Source organism: Oratosquilla oratoria, chromosome 12, assembly GCF_046742065.1.
Source record: "Oratosquilla oratoria isolate Oo_2021 chromosome 12, ASM4674206v1, whole genome shotgun sequence".
In the NCBI taxonomy this organism is placed as follows: Eukaryota; Metazoa; Arthropoda; class Malacostraca; order Stomatopoda; family Squillidae; genus Oratosquilla; species Oratosquilla oratoria.
Window position 1 is genome coordinate 20,880,290 of NC_134788.1, and position 22,624 is coordinate 20,902,913.

General features: G+C 43.7%; 1 protein-coding gene across 1 annotated transcript in view; it reads right to left on the reverse strand.

Moving 5' to 3' along the window:
- The window catches only part of RIC-3 (RIC3 acetylcholine receptor chaperone), a 106,531-nt gene that overhangs the window by 16,899 nt on the left and 67,008 nt on the right, over positions 1–22,624 (reverse strand). The window contains exon 10 of the mRNA XM_076193417.1: positions 3,481–7,101. Within this exon, the coding sequence (XP_076049532.1) occupies positions 3,481–7,101 (3,621 nt within the window). The remainder of the gene's footprint in view (positions 1–3,480; positions 7,102–22,624) is intronic.

The following is a 22,624-nucleotide window of genomic DNA, read 5'->3' on the forward strand; positions in this document are numbered from 1 at the left end:
ATATATTGACATTTTGTTATATCACTTATACGTACATCTATGTAATACATACATATATAGAGAAAGAGTGAAAGAAGAGAGAGAGAGAGAGAGAGAGAGAGAGAGAGAGAGAGAGAGAGATAGAAGATACATATAATATAAACAGGCAATAGAACAAATATATAAAGAAAAAATTGGGTGATGCTTGAAAGCTTTACATATATTTTGCAAGACCAGAAAAAATATATAATTCTACTGTGACGACTTCAAAAAGCAGGTGCAATTGGAATGTAATAAAGAAAAAGCGAAATTTTCATTCTCAATCGAACGTGCATTAACTAAGTTTTAACGCCCGTCCATTCTCTCAGACGACTTGCACATTTAAACTTGAAAATAAACACACTCACACACATATGCACGCACACAATTCTTGTATACTACAAAGAGATATAAATATGAATTTACATTTACATGCAAACGCTATTTTACATGCTTTTGTGATTTCAAATAAATAAGATTAAACATGAATATGATAGTGAACAAATGTGTCGTCCAAAGAAACTAATATGCAAAGATATATACACAAATCCATACACACTTAAGAAACATTTCTTCCAAGCATACAAGTATATATATTTTAAATTCGTCCATTTATTCTTTTTTTTTCCTAGTTTGTTTTTCGCAGTCCGTACGCTAAATCAATGACGTCATATATACGTCATCACATGAATGACGTCATCAAACCGAGGCTTTCTCGTATTAAAGGGGTTGAGAGGGATTTCGAGGAGAGAATATCCCAGTCTCTCTAGGTACATGTCCTTGCTTAATTCCCAGTCATGTTCAGCACAATGTTTACATCTGCCCCACAGACGCTTGTTCCTAATTTCCCGCCCTTTTCATCCAACTCTTTTTTATCTATTTTTTTTTTTTTTTTACACTTTTATTACTTTTATCTGTTTTATAACTGCCAACCAGTTTCGAACCCCCCGCACTCTCTCTCTCTCTCTCTCTATGTATCTTTCTCACTTTCTCCTGTTCTGGAAACCCGTTAATTAGTATTTTTTAGAAAAGTGGTAAATGTCCATCATAGAACTCCTGATGATAAACAAACCAGTTGTATATAAACCACAATGTCTTGATTACGACCATGTGCAGGGGGGACAAACGGGACGTGACCTACCCACAAGGATAGACAAACATAAAAACTCTGTAAAATACGGCCAAGAAAACTCGGCTGTATTCCTCCATTCGAGACCGTTAGATCACCGAAATTAAAGACACCAAAAGCTGAATGATTACCAGATTCTATCGCCAGCTTGGCAGTAAACAAATTTATCTCTAAGGAACAAAATGTCCGACCTCATCAAGGGCATGTGACTAGAGGCTTTCCTAGTTCCCCTTTTGTTGTAATTTTCCTCTGTGTATATCTTCCTGTCTTCCTACTCTATGTATGTATCTGCTGAAGAGGATCACAGTCAGTGGTTGAAATATACGGTTTATTCTGTATCTCAGCCTATTCTTCTCCGAGAGAAATTCGCTAGTGCCAGCGACATTAATCTAATAATCTTTATGACAGTCCCATGTAGGATTCGAATCCACTGCTTTAGCCACCCGTAAGATGACCTTCACAATGCCTTTGTCCACTCCTCTACAGAGACTACAAAAGCCTCCGGGTCACTAGTTTCCTGTAGGGTCTGTGGCGGAGCGGATAAAGGCAATATGAAGGTTATCTTAAGGTGGCTGAAGCAGTAGGTTCGAATCCTACATGCGACTGTCATAAAAATATCATATCGTATATATATATATATATATATATATATATATATATATATATATATATATATATATATACACACACCTGATGCATAAAAATCAAAATGCATATGAATATTTTCTCGTGTTTGATTGAAGATCATGATCTTGCATGTTTAAAAATCAAATTAAATTGTCTTTCACAGTCATCGCACCTACATATTTTCTGTGAAAGTACGGGAAATAAGAAAGAGAAAAGCCAAAGCCAATATAAAAAGGGGCAAGACTTTCAGCATGGGCAAGGTGTTGGTACTGAAACCAAACTGTAAATCATAGACAAAAATATATATATATATGTATACAAATTGAGAAAGGAAAACATAATATAAGGAGTTTGTTGTATCTATCCAACTGGAGAAAATCAGAAAAAATGTTCTTGTTTCACAAATAAACTCAAACAAAGAGGGTGTTACACGATAACCCATCAAAACACAAAGCCCGAAAGGGCAACTTGGATGAAAAAAAAAGGGGGGTGGAAGGGAAGATAAACAATAAAACCAAGAGAAAGACACAAATCCAACAACGGACTGAAAAAAGAGAGAGAAAGCTGGTAAAATAAAAACAGAACATATCTGAACATAAAGAAAACGAAGAACTGAAGAAAAAATAATGATAATCGGGAAGGATCGTATGTTGGAAAGAAACTACCAGGACTCTGTTGCTTTGTCCTTGAATCTCGCCGCCGTTCTAGATTACTGTGCCTAGGAAGCTATTATGGTCGATAAAGAACTAGATTAATGTCGAGAAGGAAACCTGTAGAATGTTAGTTTGTAGTCTAGGCGGTTAGGCGCTACATCTTGTCGTAGGAAGAGCCGCGCGAAGAACGCCATGGGGTGAGAGAGAGAGGGTATTAGCATCAGTATCTGAAGCAGCAGCAGCAGCGGCGGCGGCAGCAGCGGAGAAGGGGGGGGGGTGAGTGAAGAGCGGGTGGGGGGAGGGTTGGTGGTGAGAGGAAAGCGTGGCACACAGCACACACTGTCCACGAAATCGACGCTAAACGTCACTTCACAGGACTCTCAGCAGATTATACCGTTGTGCCTACCACCGGCTCCGGACACCATTTTGGTCTAAACATTATATATATATATATATATATATATATATATATATATATATATATATATATATATATATATATATATATATATATATATATATTCCTAATCCAGAGAACACAGGGGTGTCAACCTTTCCTCACCCCCATAGCAAGTGGCGACCTCCTCCCCGAGCAAGCCCGGGCGATCCGCGTTGGTAGACGTCGTCGTACAAGCGAAGCTATCGCGGCAAGTGTCTCACATACAGTGATGCACATTCGCTGACGTGTTTGTCTAAACGCGGAACACCCTGCTTCCGGAGGGTTGGCAGCTAGGGAGCAAAGGATGACGACGACTTTGGTTTGTCGCCTTCTTTCAGGCAAACCCTGTCGACCGAGAAAGCAGTCATTTGTTCCATGGGCCTTGGGTGTGGATGACATCAGATGTCTATGTGTGTAAGATTGAAAAAGTTATCAGCACATATATGTATATATGAAATATGCCGATTGTCCCAGCAAATCTGCCGATAGCGCTGTTGCTATGCTGTTTGACGTCCTTTCTGACAATGCAACGGGAGGTTGGTGCTGGAATAAGTGGACAGGTCCCAGCATTTAGTGGTATCAGTAGAGCAATTGGGACCAGGCCATGAGCTTACTAGGTGCAGTTCCAGGGGGACTCCGGAAGCTGCGGTAGCAAAGACTCCGCCGTTTTTATGTCCTGCCGCGCGGGGGACACTTTGTGGTTCTTCTAGCTGTGCCCGTGCCGCGCGAACGTTCCGTTCCTCCTGCACTCCTGCCGAGCCCGGCTGGTCCTCTGGAGGAGGAGGAGGGATGTCCTGGGCAGCCTCCGCCAAGGCCATCATGTCTACGTCCCCAACCACCAACTCTTGAGTCCTACCTATCCCCGACCCTTGCCCTCCCTCTCTGTCCTCCCTGCACTCTACTCCACTCACTCCCCCGAGGCCAGGGAACTCTCTCGGAACCATTTCAAACTCGGGAGTCACGACTGGGGAGATCAGGGGTGAGCTCGTGTACTGGACCTGCACGGACGCCACGAACATGTTATCCAGGGGGTCCACCGTCTCGACGGGCATTTCTGGGATCTGCAAGATCTCGGCCTCACTGTGGTCGTCATCCATGTACGGATCCACCGTTGCAGAAGGAAGCGTTGTTTCTTCTTGCGGCGCTATGCTGAAAAGGCCAACAGGCCGGCTATCGTCACCCTTCGTCGTCGAGGGCGGTGCCGTTCTTTGTCCATTTGTGTCGTCGTGGTCGTCTCTCAGAGAGGACTTTCCCTGCAGCACCTCTACCGTGTCTCGCGGGGGTCGCGTCGTTTCGGGTTCGTGTTTCTTCGGAGTCGTCTCAGAATGTTTGGCTTCCACAGGGACATCCTGCAGTTGCATCGTTATGATTTGCGTTCGTTTTTCACTCGCGGGACTTTGGGGTTCGGGTGCATAGCTCGTGTGGACTACTGGGGATGCTTCCGCAGACTTGTAGTGGCTCGAGTCGTCTGAAGCCGTGGTGGCAGTGTCGAAGTTGGTGGGCGTCTGAGTCCCAGAGGACGATGGAGGTGGTGTAGTAGGACACACGGGTGTGGCGGGACACACGACTGGCGTGGTGCAGACATCATCTCCCTGCTGTTCCATGCCTACGAAGGCAAGACTGACTTGTCCATGTACGATACTGGGGACCTCACCGTACTCGCTCACGTCAATCTCGACGTCTTCCACGGGGCGCGACCCGATCTGCGACTTTGTCACGAGGAGCTGAGTCTCGGAGGGCAACAAGGCCTTGAGAACAATCTCGTTGATCTTTGCCTCTGGGGTTTCGACGGGCTTGCTGCTGCCGGAAGAGACGGTCCCTTCTTTGTCAACACTCCAGGTAGTGCTCATGCCCAACACGGAGAAACCCTGCTCGTCCTCAGTCTGTGTGCCCATCTCCACCAGCTTACCTGCGTTGTGAGGCTTCGCTTTAGGCAGATCGAAAGCCAAGGACGTCTGAGTCGAACGGGCGCAAAGACCTTCATCGCTCGAGTCGCTCCGATCCTCGAATTCTTCGCCTGTCGTCATAGACGATGAGTCTGCGTATTGCTTGGCTGCACTCGGGCGATTATCTTCGTCTACCTTGTGTGCAGCCATTATCGGCGATGTAAACATCGGCGTCTCGCCTATCCTTTGACCACGATCGGCGGTCTGTGGTTCAAAGGCCATCTGCGGTCGGGCATAAGGTGCTGGTGCTTCGGAAACTTGCGAAAGCGTAGGTATCTGAGGGACAAAGGGATCACCAATGACGTGAGCTGACGTCAGTTGTATCCCCTGTGTCAGACCTCGTGCTGCGTAATAAGTATCAAAGGGGTGCGTCTCTACCCTAGAATAAGTGGTCTCCGGGACATACGATGCCTCGACTCTCTGGTATAATGCCCTTGGTACCTGAAACTCACAAGGTCGTCCATAAAACGCCTCAAATTCCTTGTCGCTCTCGATTTTCGGGTACCACGGGTCCTCGTCTTCAGGATACGAAGGAGCGACTGGTCTGTCTTCAACCCTCTGATAACGTGCTTCAGGTATTTTGGTCTCTTCTTCTGTTGTTTGGTACGAGGATCCTAATGCACCTACATCTTTCGGGTACGAGGTTTCTGGTCCCTGTGGCTCTTCAACTTTCGGGTGAGAGTCTTGTGGGATATGTGGTTCCTCAACTCTTCGATAAGAGACTTCGGGGACTTGTACTTCCTCGACTCTTGGGTAAGACGCATCTGAGACCTGAGGCTCCTCGACTCTTCGGTAAGAGACTTCGGGGACTTGTACTTCCTCGAATCTTGGGTAAGACGCTTCTGGGACCTGAGGCTCCTCGACTCTTCGGTAAGAGACTTCAGGTACTTGCGATTCCTCAGGTTTTGGATGTAAGACTTCTGGCACTTGAGGCTCTGCGACTCTTGGGTAAGACACCTCTGGGGCTTCTGGTTCCTCGACTTTTGGGTAGGACGCCTCTGGTACCTGTGGTTCCTCCACTCTTCGGTAAGACACTTCTGGTATCTGAGGCTCCTCAACTTTTGGGTAGGACGCCTCTGGTACCTGTGGTTCCTCCACTCTTCGGTAAGACACTTCTGGTATCTGTGGCTCCTCGACTTTTGGGTAGGACGCCTCTGGTACCTGTGGTTCCTCCACTCTTGGGTAAGACACCTCTGGGACTTCTGGTTCCTCGACTTTTGGGTAAGACGCTTCTGGTACCTGTGGTTCCTCCACTCTTGGGTAAGACACCTCTGGGACTTCTGGTTCCTCGACTTTTGGGTAAGACGCTTCTGGTACCTGTGCTTCCTCCACTCTTCGGTAAGACACTTCCGGTATCTGTGGCTCCTCGACTTTTGGGTAAGACGCTTCTGGTACATGTGGCTCCTCGGGTAACTGAGATCGTTCAACTCTCACATAAATGACCTCAGGTAATTCTCGATCCTCGGCTCCTGGGTAGGACACCTCGGGCATCGACACCTGCGGACACGTCACCTCTGGGACCACCATAGCTACTTTTGGGAATGCAACTTCGGGAATATCTTCTTCGATTGGACTTGCTGCCTCAGGGTCTGGCGACTCGCAGGGCTTGTCCTCAGCGAAGGACAGGATTTCTGACACATCGGCTCCCGTCTCCGTGGCCACCGAGGAATCGTCAGACTCGCGTCCACCCCTCACGTCCACAAGAGGATTGGATCCCATCTGAGCAATTCCATCGTCGTCGTCGCCCCCCAGGTCGGCGAATGTAGGCCGTTGTGGCGGCGGTCCTGCAGGAGGGCTTGGCAATGCAGCCTCCACCGGCTGAGCTGAACCTGGCGGTGCCTGGGCACTCTCCTTACTCCCCACGACCTCCTGTTCCGCACCGGCGATTCCCTCGGGAGAAATAGGTTCCTGAGTCTGTGGAGCTGTAGCCACCGCCTCACATTTGCCCACCGCTCCCCCTTCTCTCTCCTCCTCCTTATCCTCCCTCTCATCACCCTCCACTCTTCCCCCCCCTGTTCGCACTTGTGCCATTTCCTGCTTTGCCTCTTGCATAGCTGCCTCCACCACTTCTGTACCCTTCATGACCACATCCCTCAATCCCCCGCCAGAGGCAGATATCTGGGGAAGGATAAGAGGCCCTCGGAACCCTCGAACTACCTGAAGCTCTCGAAGCTCCCTCTCGAGCGCGAGGGAGAAGGACAAGTCTTCGTCACTCATGGTCGTGGTGAGCACGTCACTCGTGGTCAGATCGTCATCAGATGTGACGTCATTGACTTGACTTACTTGGTCCTGGGAATAAAGGAAGACGCACTCACATATCAATAAGCAACAACTCTGGGAGGGGGGGGAAGGGGAAAACAAACAAGTCCCCCACTTTGAAACTAACGGTCGTTTAACGGTCACTAGTGTTCGTTTGAATGGTTGAGAAGAACGCAGGCAGACATTATTTTTAAGCAGTCAGGTGTACCAACCCTTCCGAGGTTTGCGCACAATGATGTTCACAGGGGCCATACACACGCTCAGACTTTTACTCAGACTTGTCTGCAGAAACCATGTATGCGCAGACAAGTCTGAATGTGTGTAGAGGAGATTTGTGGTCTGCACAGACCACGAAGTGGTCTGTGAAGACCACAAATCTCCTCTACACACATTCAGACTTGTCTGCGCATACATGGTTTCTGCAGACAAGTCTGAGTAAAAGTCTGAGCGTGTGTAGGGCCCCTTAGACTGAGACTTGGTGATTCGCCGAGTTCAAAATCATGATAACTCTGACTGGGGAAAAAATACTGGCTGACCTTTGTTTTTTCGTAATCGTTCAAACGAAGCCTGGCGACAGTGAAATCGGCCCTATGAAGCCTTTAAAAGCGGCATAACAGAAGCTTAGATGCACTTGGGAGTGGGTGGCATCTAGTTTGGTGGTCCACTAACCACTAAGACCACCACTGACACTCTCACTGGCCTGTACAAGTCTGATCTACACTAAAGGGAGCTTCTGAGTAGTAAACCATAAACTACTTTCCCCCCCCTCACTGTTATAATGTCTAAACCATTCATTGACGTTCTGCACATGCAAGGACCGGTTCAACCGCCCGTCCTTCATTTCAGAATAAAATAACAAGTGAATATAGGCACTAGGTGATTACTGCAGGTTGGTGTTACAGGCAAAAGCTTAGGAGATAGCAGGCTGCACACTCAAAGCAGGTCGTATTAGAGCCAAATAAGCAATGAATAAACAAAAAAACACATGTTCTGTCTCCATTCCGACCAATGCATGCAAAACTTCTATCCCACGGAGAGCCACATCCAAGCCCGAGGAGATAATGGAGATAGAGGGAGTGTAATTGGCTGCTGTCGACAAGCCTATACCCATTCAACTGCGATGACAAGACTCTTGTCATTTGGTCAAATAAAACAAAAAATCATAAAACACCAAAATGTTTGATCAAACAGCACATGAAGAAAAATATGACGTCAGTCCTCCTCGCTTCGCTCGCGAGCGAAGCGAGGAGAACTGACGTCATATTTTTCTTCATGTGCTGTTTGATCAAACATTTTGGTGTTTTATGATTTTTTGTTTTATTTGACCAAATGACAAGAATCTTGTCATCGCAGTTGAATGGGTTGATAGAAACACCATATGAGAAGATGAAAGTCTTTATTGGTACACCACTTTCCTTGTTACAACTTGATCAGGTACCTTGATAAAGCTGTAACAATCAAAATGTTGTACTATTAAATGCTTTGTCTTGTCCTCACACAACGTTTTTGTTGATAGAAAACGACACACGAAAAGAGAAAAGGTTCATGAAAAAGACGAGGAATTTCCTCAAACTCTCAATTCAGGCAGAGGAATTCTGAGAATTTCGTAGGTAAACATAGATGAAACTCTCAAATAAGGCAGAGGAATTCCGAGAATTTCTTAGATAAACATAGATGAGATTGTCTTGGCATTTTGGCCAAAGAGACATCAAAGAATATGATGGCAAGAGAGATCTAGTGAAAATATGTCTAAATACCAATTTCATCAACAAATATCTCTTTCTCTCTCTCTCTCTCTCTCTCTCACACACACACACACACACACACACACACACACACACACATGTAATATGTGCATATGTATATGTTTACTTGCAGAAACGACTTGGAAAATAAAAAAGGAAATGAATACCAAACATTTTCGTCTATTCCAGACATCATCTTTGTACCCTGATGATGTCTTGCATAGACGAAAACGTTTGGTATTTATTTATTTTATTTTCCAAGTGGTTTCTGCTAGTTTTGTTATCACGTGTGTTTAGTGATTTGTTTTGCATATGTATATGCACATGTACATGTAAATGGGTAAATATGATCGTAATATGAATCAACATCCTGTCGACATTTTAACAGAATCCCAACGGAGAAAACCAGAGAAAATTGAACTCGGGAATTCATATAACTCCGTCTCCCTTCTGAGTCCATAAGAATGAGACTGCGAGAGACCATAAGGCCTATGCTAGACCGTTCCATGTCCATTGCCACATGCCATCCCCAAGTCACAGAAGAAAAAGTTCATACTTGTCTCGTTCTTTGATCCCTGGACATCTCGAAAGGGAGACTAATAGATATAGTTCCTCCGTTTCAAATTTCTCCATTTCTTTCCTCCAAGACTTGGTTTCCTTGTTGAATATGTATATGTATGTATGAGTGGTAAGATGGTGAAGTAAACAACGAAACACAGTTCTTATTTCTTGTAAGTTTCTTCTTCTTCGATGGAGAAGTAACAGCTGGTAAGGACGAACAGGAAGAGAATGACAATTTCAGCTGTTTTTTTTTTTTTTTTTATGATCACCGCGCCACTTATCTGTCCTCCATAATTCAACACATACACCTGTGTGTGTGTGTGTGTGTGTGTGTGTGTGTGTGTGTGTGTGTGTGTGTGTGTGTGTGTGTGTGTGTGTGTGTGTGTGTGTGTGTGTGTGTGTGTGTGTGTGTGTGTGTTTACCTAGTTGTATTTTGCGGGAAGGGGAGTTATGCTCGTAGTGTCCCGCCTTTGTATCTCGCTGTGTCTAGTTTGCTTTTAAACTCATGAATGGTTTTTGCGCATACTATTTCTTTGTCTAGTTTGTTCCAGTTGTCCACTACTCTATGTGGAAAACTGTTTTTCTTCAGTTCTCTTCTATAGCTATGTTTTCTTAATTTCCTTCCATGTCCTCTTGTGTTTCTCTTGTCCCAGTTTAGTAAGTCCCCTCTACCGAGTATCTCTGTGCTTTTCATGATTCTGTAGATGGTCAGTAGGTCACCTCTCTCTCTTCTTTGCTCCAGCGTCGGTAACTCCAGTTTGGCCAATCTCTCCCTATATGATAGGTTTGCAAGTGCAGGTGCCATTTTTGTTGCTGCTCTCTGGATTCTTTCTATTCTTTATATTCTTTTTGGTGGTGGGTGACCACAGTGTCGCCGCATACTCTAGTCTAGGCCTTATCAATGTAACCAATATTTTTTTTTTATCATGTCTACGTCCAAGTATGCAAATACCACTTTTATTGATCTTAGCAAGTTTTATGCCTCCCCGACAATTTTGTTAATCTGTTTGTCATAGGACAAGTCGTTTGTGACAATTACCCCTAAATCTTTTTCGGATCCTTCCTTCTTTATCTCCTTGGTTCTAATTGTATATTTTCCTGATATTCTATTTTTGCTTTTTCCAAACTCCATTATGCTACACTTCTTAGTATTAAAGTCCACTTCCCATTTCTGACTCCAGTTCCATACCTTATTCAGGTCTTCCTGCAGTGCTTCACAGTCCTTATCAGTTTCTACTTTCCTTAACAGTTTGGCGTCGTCTGCAAAGAAGCTCATGTAACATTTCACATCCTCATCCATGTCATTCACATAAATAGCAAACATTATTGGTGCCAATACAGATCCTTGTGGTACTCCACTGATCACCTCTTTCCAATCTGAATATTTTTCTCTGGGCACTACTCTCATCTTTGTACCAGTCAGGAAGTCCTCCATCCATTTTAGTAGGTTCCCTTGTATTCCTCCTATGTGTTCCAGTTTTATTTAGTAATTTTCTGTGTGGTACTTTGTCAAAAGCTTTTTGCAAGTCTAGGAAGGCACAATGAGCCCATCCATTTCTTTCTTGCACTATGTCTATTAGTCTTGAGTAGAAGCATATTAAGTTTGTGGTGCATGATCTAACTTGTCTGAATCCAAATTGTCTTGGGTTTATTATGTTGTTGTCTTCCAGATGTTTTACCAATCTATTTTTGATGATTTTCTCACATATTTTGGCTATAGTGATTGTTAGTGATACTGGCCTATAGTTGGTAGGTTCTTCCTTGTTTCCTCCTTTATATATTGGTACAATGTTAGCATTTTCCAGTCTTTAGGTATCTTTCCTTCTTTGAGTGAGCTATTTATTATGTTGCGTATTTTGTCCGTTAGTTCTTCTTTGCATTCCTTTAGAATCCAATTTGCAATTCCATCCGGGCCATGTGATTTTCTGACGTCAAGGTTTGATAGGTGTTGTGATATTTCTTTTTTGTGTTGTAAACTCACTCGTGTGGGGAGATCGCTTGTTATTATCTTGGTCCCAATTTTGTACGTTCTCTCTGGTGAAGGCAGATTTAAAGTGATTGTTCATAACTTCGGCCTTTTCTAATTCTTCTGCGTATTCTATATTCCCTTGACGTAGTTTCACCATTTCCTGTTTGTTTTTAAGTTTGGGTTGCTCTTTGCATTTATCTATAATATCCTTTTCGTGGTTCCTTTTCTCATCTCTTCTCACTTTAACATACTCATTTCTATAGTTTATATCAATTTGCCATTTGCTTTGTTTTTTGTCTTTTCTCCACCTTTTCCAAGCTTTGTCCCTTCTGTCTTTTGCCTCACTGCATCTTTTGTCGAACCAATATTTAATGTACACTCTCTCTCTCTCGCTTTTGTCTTGGTACATGCCTGTTTACCCCTTCATTGTAATTTTCCATCAAGATATTTAATTTCTCTTCCACTTTTATCTCTTCCATGTAGAATTTTTCCCAGTTTGCATTCCGGAAGAATATCTTTAGTTTTGCAAAGTCCGTTTTGTTGTACATCAATCTTCCTTTCCTATGCTTTTCATTTCTGTGTGTGTGTGTGTGTGTGTGTGTGTGTGTGTGTGTGTGTGTGTGTGTGTGTGTGTGTGTGTGTGTGTGTGTGTGTGTGTGTGTGTGTGTGTGTGTGTGTGTGTGTGTGTGTGTGTGTGTGTGTGTGTGTGTGTGTGTGTGTGTGTGTGTGTGTGTGTGTGTGTGTGTGCAGAGTATGTAAACATAGTATTTGAGGATAATGAATATTGTAGCTTTGTGTGATTCACCATAAGCTTGAATCACGTGCTGGACTCGTGATCGCCAGCTATTACCCACCCAGATGAGAGTCTAGAGCTCATAGATAGACTGACCTATGACAAATACTGTGACCTCTCTCTCTCTCTCTCTCTCTCTCTCTCTCTCTCTCTCTCTCTCTCTCACACACACACACACACACACACACACACACACACACACACACACACACACACACACACACACATATAAAACCCATCCTGCCTAAGGGGGATAGTAACAGCTTGCGTTGTTGTGTGTGTGTGTGTGTGTGTGTGTGTGTGTGTGTGTGTGTGTGTGTGTGTGTGTGTGTGTGTGTGTGTGTGTGTGTGTGTGTGTGTGATTCACCCATGGTCTTCGATCACGTGTTGGACTCGTGATCGACAGCTATTTCCCTCCCGGAAGAGACCTCAGAGTTCATATCTATGACCGATCTATGGGTAATGCTGTGACCTCACACGCACACACACACACACACCTCCCCGCCCACGAGAGTTGGAGTACCGACCCGGAGCTGAAATCATTTCAGCCCTGGGCAGGATTCGAACCCGGACCTCCGTAGTGGCAGCCGGGAACTCTACCAACCGCGCCATCGAGTCGTGTATGTGTGTGTCCGCGCGCGCGCGTGTGTGTGTGTGTGTGTATTCACCTCGGATCTGCTGCAGTCTCTGTCGAGACAGCCAGACACCACCCTACGGCAGTGAGCTCAGAGCTCATTATTTGCCGATCTCTGGGTAGGTCTGAGACCACTCACACACCACACACCGGGACAGCAAGGTCACAACTCCTTGACTAACGTCCCGTACCTACTCACTGCTAGGTGAACAGGGGTTACACGTGAAAGGAGACAAACCCAACTTATCTCCGCCCGGCCGGGGAATCGAACCCCGGTTCTCTGGCTTGTGAGGCCAGTGCTTTACCAATCCGCCACCTAGCCGTGTGTGTGTGTGTGTGTGTGTGTGTGTGTGTGTGTGTGTGTGTGTGTGTGTGTGTGTGTGTGTGTGTGTGTGTGTGTGTGTGTGTGTGTGTGTGTGTGTGTGTGTGTGTGTATTAAACTATCACTCACAGAGGACTCCTTATCTTATCTCTGAAGAAATCTAAAAAAAAAAAAAAAGAAAAAAAAAAAAAATCACAATAAAGCCATCTTGGAGAAATGTCGACATTATACATCAAGCACAAGCAAATATTACTTATTTCATTCTCATTACAAAAGCAAAGGGCAGGATTTAACAATATTTGTGACATTAATATCACGTGACGCCATTAGTATATGGCGTCATTATTCTATGATTTCATTAATGTGTGACGCCTTTTATGTGACGTCATTATTACGTGACTCATTATTACATGACATCATTATTGTATAACGTCACTATTAATTATGTCGTTATTTGTGACGTCATTGTTGTGATGTCATTAATATGTGACATCAATATATGTGACGTCATTAATATGTGACGTCACTATTCTATTATGTCATTATTATGTGACGTCGTTATTCTATGATGTCTTTATCATGTGAAGTCACTATAACATAGTTCAATACGGCCCTATGCGTGGGAATGTCAATCAAGCATGCAGGCAGAGTGAGGAGGAGGAAGAAAAAGAGGAGGAAGAGGAAGAGAAGAGGAAGAGGAGGGTGGAGATTTGAAAGTAGGGAGGAGGGCAGGCATGAGGAGTAGGGGAGTGGGAGGGGGTGGCATATCCCGATAGATTAGAAAAAAAAAACATGCAAGTAAATGTCGTTTCCAATTTCAAGATTCGTATGTACATTTATGTTATTTCCATCGTCTTCATTTCGTAATAATAAATCAATAGTGTGATGTACATATATTTATGTAAATGTATGTTCACATAGGAGAACGTACTTTGATCCTGACCAAAATTTAACGAAGTGAAATTTGAGACGAAAACGTGTGACCGATATTATTTTGCTTCCATTCATGCACTAATTCATAAAATTATATTTTGTATTCTGTCTTGTGATCTTCCCGGCTCTTTTAATTAGGAATCCTGTTTAGAAAAAATATTTTGTAAATGATTGTTATTAATATTGGTAAGGTAAGTGTTGCTATCAATGCCAATATCGACCTATGGGGAAATTTGAAATAATACTTCACTCAGGGAAAAAACAAAATACTAAGTTATGATGTTACACGCTGATTCGTAACTTGCCACAGCCCGAAATTGGAATGATTATATGAATCAACCACCACATTCATTCAAAGGGATAATGATTAGAAATAATTGTGTCTTACTTAAAAAAATCGTGATTCAAGGTATTTACCTCGCGCGCCAAAATATGACGTCATATCGCTTACGTTTTCTTCGAAGTGAATTTTTTCTATATTTCTTTCGTTATTTTGTTTGTGGTAAGTCTATATCCTTTGTTTCTTAAACAACGACCTGCAGAGGAGCATGGGACAAAAATAGACCATCATATTGACAATGAACGACATGAAAGATACCAAACACTAACCAAATATCACCTGAAATATCTTGCAGAGATAATAGAGAAGGATTTATATATACATGTACACACATACAGTCGCAGCCATACACGCGAAGCCAACAGCTTCGAGGACAATAATTCCTGTAATTACTTTTTTGATTGGAACGGGATTCGAACCCCATACTAGACCGACTGTCAATAATTCGTGAGAAGAATTTCTGCCCTGAAATAGCTTCGAACCCTGTACGGATAGTCTATGAAATCAGGAGAAATATGATATACAAGAGATTTGATTTCTTTTTATCTATCCTCTTTTTATTATTATCATTGATTGGTGGGTTTCTGTCTTCATACATTGTCTCGAATATCTCCAATCTATACATACTGGCGGTGTTTGAAGATTTTAGTATCTCCCATAATGATTTCGTGACGATCTTATTTTGTTTCAAGGATTCTTCATTGAAAAGCCATATACCTTGTCAGTGTGGTTTGACTGTGAGACATAGACATTGAATGCTGACTTGAAGAGACGTGCCTATGTCTTTATATCAAACAAGAGACTGTACTGCGAGATTTAGCCTAGGTCAATTGTTACCGAAACACCGTTCAGGCTTTTGCCGTCGTGTGAGTGAAAGCAACGCGCTCCCTGACTTATGCATCTCTGTTGATGATGCTGTTGTTTGTTCGAAGTTGATGTAGCTTCATGGCTGAAGTTTGCAGACTTCAAAGTGGGCAAGATCTTTGAGTATCGTTGGAGGGTTTGGTCTCATAGATGAAGTGATGAGGCTTTTTTTTTTTTGAGTTTGTACAATTGGAGTTTTCAAAACCTTATAGTACTTTTTCGTATCTCTTATAAGTTTAATTCATTTAATTTTTGTAATAGAGCGTGTCGAAGTTTTCTTCTTCGTTGTTTTGCGTGTGTAACACATTTAAAATCCATTTTGTTTTTTGGCCTAAATCTAGTCTATTTTTTGATAGGATAAAGTCCACACTCTACTGTTCTTGCATATTTTTCTAGGTTAGATTCTTATGCCTTGAACAAATTTAGATTTAAGACGGAAATAAGCAAGAACTGGTTTACCAATAGAGTGGTCGACGAATGGAATAGACTTATTAACTATCTAGTTAGTGAGCGCTGAAACTATCGGTTGCTTCAAGAAGAGGTTAGATAACTTTAAGGACAGAGATGATTGGTGGTATTGGTCATGGAGCTGGCTAGTGTGGGCCTTATGGTCTCTTGCAGTTTCCTTCCTTCTTATATTCATATGTTCTTTATTTTTTTGTAACTGGCCGGGACTTCACAAAGAGCATTCATACCGCCTTTATCTGTGGCTCTATTGCTGTATCTTGGGCCAATTTGACTAAAAAGGGGATTTTGTTTCCTAAGCTCAATTTCGTAGGTAAACTTGAAAATGGATTTATCTTTTCTAAGCGGTTCCTCTAGATGGAATAGGTGTCCTGTATTTAGTTTTATCCAAAACAGTTCGTCTACATATCCATAGTACAATTCCAGGTATGTACAAAATCATTGTTAGTTTTACGAGTCGCCCATGCAATTGTTGGCAGACGTAGAACACTTTCCAGAATTGTTCCTGGTATCTGTCTGAAAGGATTATCACACTGGGCTAATTTTCCTCCAACACCTTACCTCCAACCTCCATTTGAATAGTTAGAATATGACCTCGCTCACAGAAATCTAGACTTCTCTAAGAACATTTCAACATTATGTCTAACATTCGTCTAGGTTGGCAATCTCTTAGTTCATCGTTCAGCTTTGCTATATATGACGGAAAGACAATTTGATATTTGGAGATTTGAAAAAAACAAAAAAAAACGAAGTTGTTTTTACTCAAACGAACTCTCAGTGGTCGACGGCCATGGAAGCCCAGTGCGATAACGTTTTATTAGGCTGGGAGTATCGAGGAGTGATGGTAGCAATTCTATGTGATGGTCCAGGCTGGGAATTGCCTCTTCCTTCTTCTTCCCACAGATGTTTAGAGACTTTCGCATCATCTAGGTTTCACAAGACTGGGAGCAAGGACACCATCCCCGGCCTCAACCCTAAAATCCACTGAGAAACAGCTGAACACATCGCTAATCCCCAAGTTTACTGCGCCTATGCTGTTTGAGAACAAGATAAATTAGACTGATATTTTCTCTGGACGTTCATCGCAGCCCCAGAACCACCCAGTGTCCACCAACTGTGTCAAACGCCTTCACGAAGTCCACGAAATTTATGAAACTCTGTCAAGTGACCCCGACTCGCTGCGGGGAAGGCCGTCCCTTATTTCTCACCAAATGTTTTGGTCTTAGATGTTGTATGGACTTGGAAGTTTTTGATGGGGAGATCCTACACTGATGTTTTTTTTTTTTTTTTTTATCTTACACTGTGGTAGACACCACAATTGTTCTAGAATCTCCCCCTCGATATATTCACCCCCAATTAACACCGGAAACATAAGAGATAGCATAACATCCCTCCAAACCCCGGCCCAGCCAGACCCTGAAACAGAAGACTAGATCACAGAGTACAGCAAAGCAGAAGTGTTTCGTGCGTGCGTGCGTGCGTGCATTCACATGCGTGCGGAGGCGTGCTCCGGGCAAATAAGGCGTAAGGAACAAAACCTGGAGGCTGCTCGGAGCGCCAGCAGCGATGACCTGGTCCAAACCGAGCTGCGAGAAGGGAAGGGATGGGAAACAGATGGATCTAACCATTACAGAGCCCGTATACAATCCATAGTATTGCCACAATATATTTCAAAATATTCTTGCTATTCTCTCCGTTAATATAGCCTCATTTGAGAAATTCGCTAGTGAACAGCGACATCAATCAGATGATTCTTATGACCGTCGCGAAGAGGATTCGAACCTACTGCTCAGAGGCCAAGAGGCTCCATTGTCAATGGAGGTTCGAATCCTCTGCGCGACGGTCATAAGAATTATCTGATAGCCTCATTTCTTTAGGGTGGTGATGATACTGTGCAGTACGATTTATTGTGCAATAATATTGATGGTGTCGGGGCCGCTTTTGGAAGTCCTGTTGGGGTTCGCCATTCTTAGACGACTTGACGTCATCAGTGAACGTCCTCTTTCTATACTATTCATCTGTTTCATTTAGATATTTACTTATTTGTTCATTCACTCTATTCGTTCATTTATTGTTTATTACTTTATATTTGATTGATTTGATTGATTGTTTCTCGTTCTAATTATATAAATTTTACGAATTTATTCTTTGTCAATTTATTCACATATCCTGATGACGTCATGCCGCCCGAGAAGACCATTCACGAACGTTCTACGAGTGCCCAAAGGACGCCCTCTGCCTTAGGTCCCGATAAAGGAAACGAAATTGACCAAACATTTCAATATCGTCACCAAACACACGTGAAAATAGTGACGTCACAAGTTACGCCACAGATTGTGACGTTAAGCCCATGAGCGACCCTTGGGCACTGAATCAACGTTCTTGGACGCAGAGGCGATGGTGGGTTTTGATTAAGGGGTTTGCGAGACACCAAGTGTATGTCGGTTACGTCCCGGGAGATTACTGTTATCATCATCATCCTTCCACGGGGTCTAAAGGGGGTGGGGGCGGGGAAGGGTTAGTCGTGCGTCCACACTGCACGCGATTTGCTGGGAGGGTAGAGGGAAGCGGGGTGCCTTGCGGATCAGAGACGAGAACAAATACATGTTATCTAATACAGGTAGCGGATAAGCTTGAAGGGAACCCGTTACCTGCGTCCGGTATGGCCACTTGTATTGGATAGCATGCGTTTGTTCTTGCCTCTCACCCGCTAGGCACCCCGCTACTCTCTACCCTCCCAGCAAACCGCGTCTAGTGTGGACACACCTTTGCGGTTTTGTAATGAAATCATCAACCGTTTTCTTTCTCGGTGTCTGACGATTTTATTCACGTGAGGGAGTAGTCTTGGGGTTAATCAAGGGATTTGCTCGTCCAACCCCGGTCAAGTGAATATAATTGTCAGATGGCAGACAAAGAAAATGGTCAGAGCGGATTCAGAGCCGTGACAGACGTTTGAGTTTTTTTTTTTCTGAAAACAATAAAAAGGAATTAACATAGGTAAGGAACGGATGAAGAGGATGAGGTGAGGAGGAAAAGGAATATGAAGAGGAAGAGGAAGAGGAGGAAGAGGAAGTGGAAGAGGATGAGGAGTACGAAGAAGAAGAAGAGGAGCAGATTGAGGAGGAGGAGGAAGAAGTAGAGGAGGAAGAAGAGGGTTAGAAGGAGGAGGAGGAAAAGTGAGAGAAAGAGGAGGAAGAGAGACATGAAGAGGAGAAGGGTAAGGAATGAGATGAAGAAGAAAAGAACCAAAGTAAGGTGGAGGAGGAAGAAGAGGAGGGTAAGGAGGAAGAAGAAGAAGAAGCGGGCGAGGAGGAAGAGGAAGAGGGTGAGGAGGAGGAGGAGGAGGAGGAGGAGGAGACATGGTGACCATGACAATCCCTTCGAGACGACTAAGTACATTAATCACTCGAACTTGACTTTGGCTTCTGAGCTGAATAACGTTGACTGTCGCATTCCCGTGCCGAATAGGTGCCAATTTGTCCACATCTTGTCTCACTCGGTCTGACATAAAGACCTCTCGTGTTTGAAAGTCTTATTATATAGACAATTGATTCAGGTAAGGGGCCTCAATTTTTTTTTTTTTTTTTTTTTTTTTTTTATTACATGAGATTTTGCTCTTAAGGGGCTATCACATTGGGCTATTTACCTCCAACAATCGGAGGAAAATTAGCCCAGTGTGACAACGCCTCTATGGAGTCAAAAGGCTTCATATTCTATGACAGTAACTCATCATGACTCAACGTTCTACTAGATGACCATAGCCTCTGGTACTTTCTCTTTAACTAGCTATAGCACCTTGGTAAAAAATTAGAGTAATATTTTTGAGGTTATTGACAATACAAGAGAAGTTGTGGTAATGAGTATTGAGAGCATTGACCCCATTACCTTTGTCAATAATTAATTATCAAAATTAGGTCCCTTACTCGAGTTCTCTTGGACGGCCGCGTCAATGAAGGCGCTGAAATAAGCCCCACCCCCATGCCTCCACGTGATTGGCTGGTTTGTGATGGTGGAGCCACACCCCCATGCCCCCATGTGATTGGCTGGTTTGTGAGGGTGGAGAAAGAGGGGAAAGTATGAGGGCCGAAGCTTCTAGACTAGAGGTCACCAAACTACAGTCCACTGCCGCACTATACATGTCATTTTTTTTTAACTATTATATATTTTTTTCTTTTTTGGGTAAATAAATGATTGTTGTCTTTATATTTGTATATTTGTCTTTATATTTGGTGCATTTTGTATTTTGGTAATTGAATATTTGGTTGTCTTTATTCTCTTTGTATTCACTGTATGTTACTGGACAAAAATGGTGACCCCTGATCTAGACGATTCGTTGCGGGGTGTGGAGTGAAGGAAGAGGGTGGAGCCTCAACACAGACTCCACCCCCAACGTGTCACGTGATTGGGTGGAGATTGGGAGGGGCGGTGCCTCAGTATAAACTCCACCCCCAACGCCTCACGTGATTGGTTAGTATGTGGCTGGGGCGGAGTCTGTACTGAAACCTTGGTGATATTTATGAAAAGAGTGACTTGGCCTCGCTGGAGAGCTGTCTCGATTACTGTCAGTAAAGTTACTGTATATGCTCAGTCAGAACAGCGACGTCAGACTGCTTTAGCTGAGGGAGTCAGGGAAGGAGAGGGCGTGTCCAGCGGTCAGAAAAACATAAATGCCATATAACTCCTTCCCTTTTGATAGTGATACAGTTTCAGATCTTACTCTAACGATGCCAGATCATTATATTCAGCGGCAGAAGAGGATCCAATCCTCCAAGAACGGGGTCTCAATATTTAGTTAATGAATTGATCAAGAATATACATAAATTTGTCAGGCGGTTCCTAGAATAAACATTTAGATCGTAAATGGTAGTAAATGAATACCTTCAAAGTATGACGTCATGTCGAGGAGGTTCTAAACTGCAGCAGCATTTCAACAACTAAGCTGACAGTATCTCTTGCGAACATCTGAATATGACCCATGACATATCAAAAGTGTCCAAGCACATCTCCCGTTTTTATTCTATTGATACACTTTCACTGACAAAAGATGAGTGTTTATTACAAGAGGATTGTATATAGAAACCCTCGACCCTCAACAACGTGAGATGCGCCCCCAATAGTCCTGAGAAATCATGGTCGTCATTCTTATGTCCACATTCACGCGAGGCAGGTTCAGTCTGCAGCCGACCACGCCTTACCCCGCCCTCTGATCCAACATAGGCCTGTGATTGTTGGAAGTTGAAGGAGGGACGTGGAGCAAGGATGAACTGTTAGCGTGCAGCGGGTATGGTAACTCGCTGAGGTGAGGTGGGTGTAGGGTTTTTTTGTGAGGTGGAGGGGCTACCAGTGTGAGAGTCTATCAAGCTAAACACCATTTGAGGACGTGGCTTGGTGTTTATTTCGACAGACTTGTCGGCAATTGCCAATTTCATACATAAAGTGAGAGTGACACAAGAGACTGGTAGGGGGAATGGGCAATGGAACCATCCCAGAATAGTAAGAAGGGGGGAGAGAGTTAGGGGAGAGAAGAGTAAGGGTTGGCAGGATGAGAGGAGACGTCAGTGTTGAGTCTAGGGACAGGTCCGACCTTCCCTGTAATGGGGCTATCACACTGAGCTATTTTTCCTCCAACCTCCGATTTTTAACCCGTTCAACTCCGATGACAAGATGTCTTGTCATTTGGTCAAATAAAACAAAAAATCATAAAACACCAAAATGTTTGATCAAACACCAGAAAAATATGACGTCAGTCCTCGCTTCGCTCGCAGCGAAGCGAGGACTGACGTCATATTTTTCTGGTGTTTCATCAAACATTTTGGTGTTTTATGATTTTTTGTTTTATTTGACCAAATGACAAGACATCTTGTCATCGGAGTTGAACGGGTTAATTAGCGGCAACACCCGCCTCAGGAACTTTTTCCTCCGCAAAACCACTATGTTAAACTATCTTGTTTTCTCAACAATTTCCACTTAGTACACTGGAGGATTTTTTTTCTTCTGCCAGCACATAAGATTCCTTCCCGAAAGCTGTGGGCTGCTACAGCAGTCGAAGGGAAAATGGCCCAGTGTGATACCACTTAATGATGCTTTGCCCCGATAATGCCAGATGGTTTTGGTCAGCTAAGAGAAGAATTCTGCAACATGGGGCAACAAACGCATCGCGCCTGGTAAAGGTATCTAGGCTTCGAGCCATATCGAAGTGGACTGAAGGTCTTCTTCGATACTGCTAGCAATGTTCTTCCACGCTAAGAATGAAGGTGCTGAAAGGCCCTGTAAGGATCCTTGGCCAGGACCCAGTAAGAGTCTTGGCCATCACTGCAAGAATCACAAAGAAACATTGTGACAAGACCTCAATGCTGTCCTTGTTCAAAAAAAAAAACAAAAAAAAACACGGTCAACTTTGCAAAGATTGAACACCGGTGAATTAAAATTCCGAAACTTCCCGGACACACGCGCGGCCAAGGCTAAATACTCAATTTCATAAAACTCCAAGATACCCACTCAGTGACAGGAATGAACTCGTTTTCCGACACATTGAATGATGAGGGAACTGAACAGAGAACCATAAGGTCTGTAGTCCTTGACGTGGTAAGCTTGGCCGCGATGATGCCACAAAAGAAGTTTCCTGGTAAGCTACAAGTAAATAAACATAATTTCATTGCTAGACAGATCTACATTGCTAAAAGAGAGCTACGGTCTGCGAAAGCAACAGCCCCTTTTTTTCCAAAGAGTCTGGCTTGGGAGACTTCACCGTTACTCAGATTCTAAAGTAAAAAATCGAAATGAACGAAATTTATGGAGGGATAGGGTGGGAGATAGGGAGGAAGCCAAGGGTGGAGGTGGGTTAGAGGATGAGGTGCGCCTCCACAGTTTCGTTCCTTACTCCTTCCCGCCACACGCACTGAACCCACGCGGCGTCGTCAGTGACGT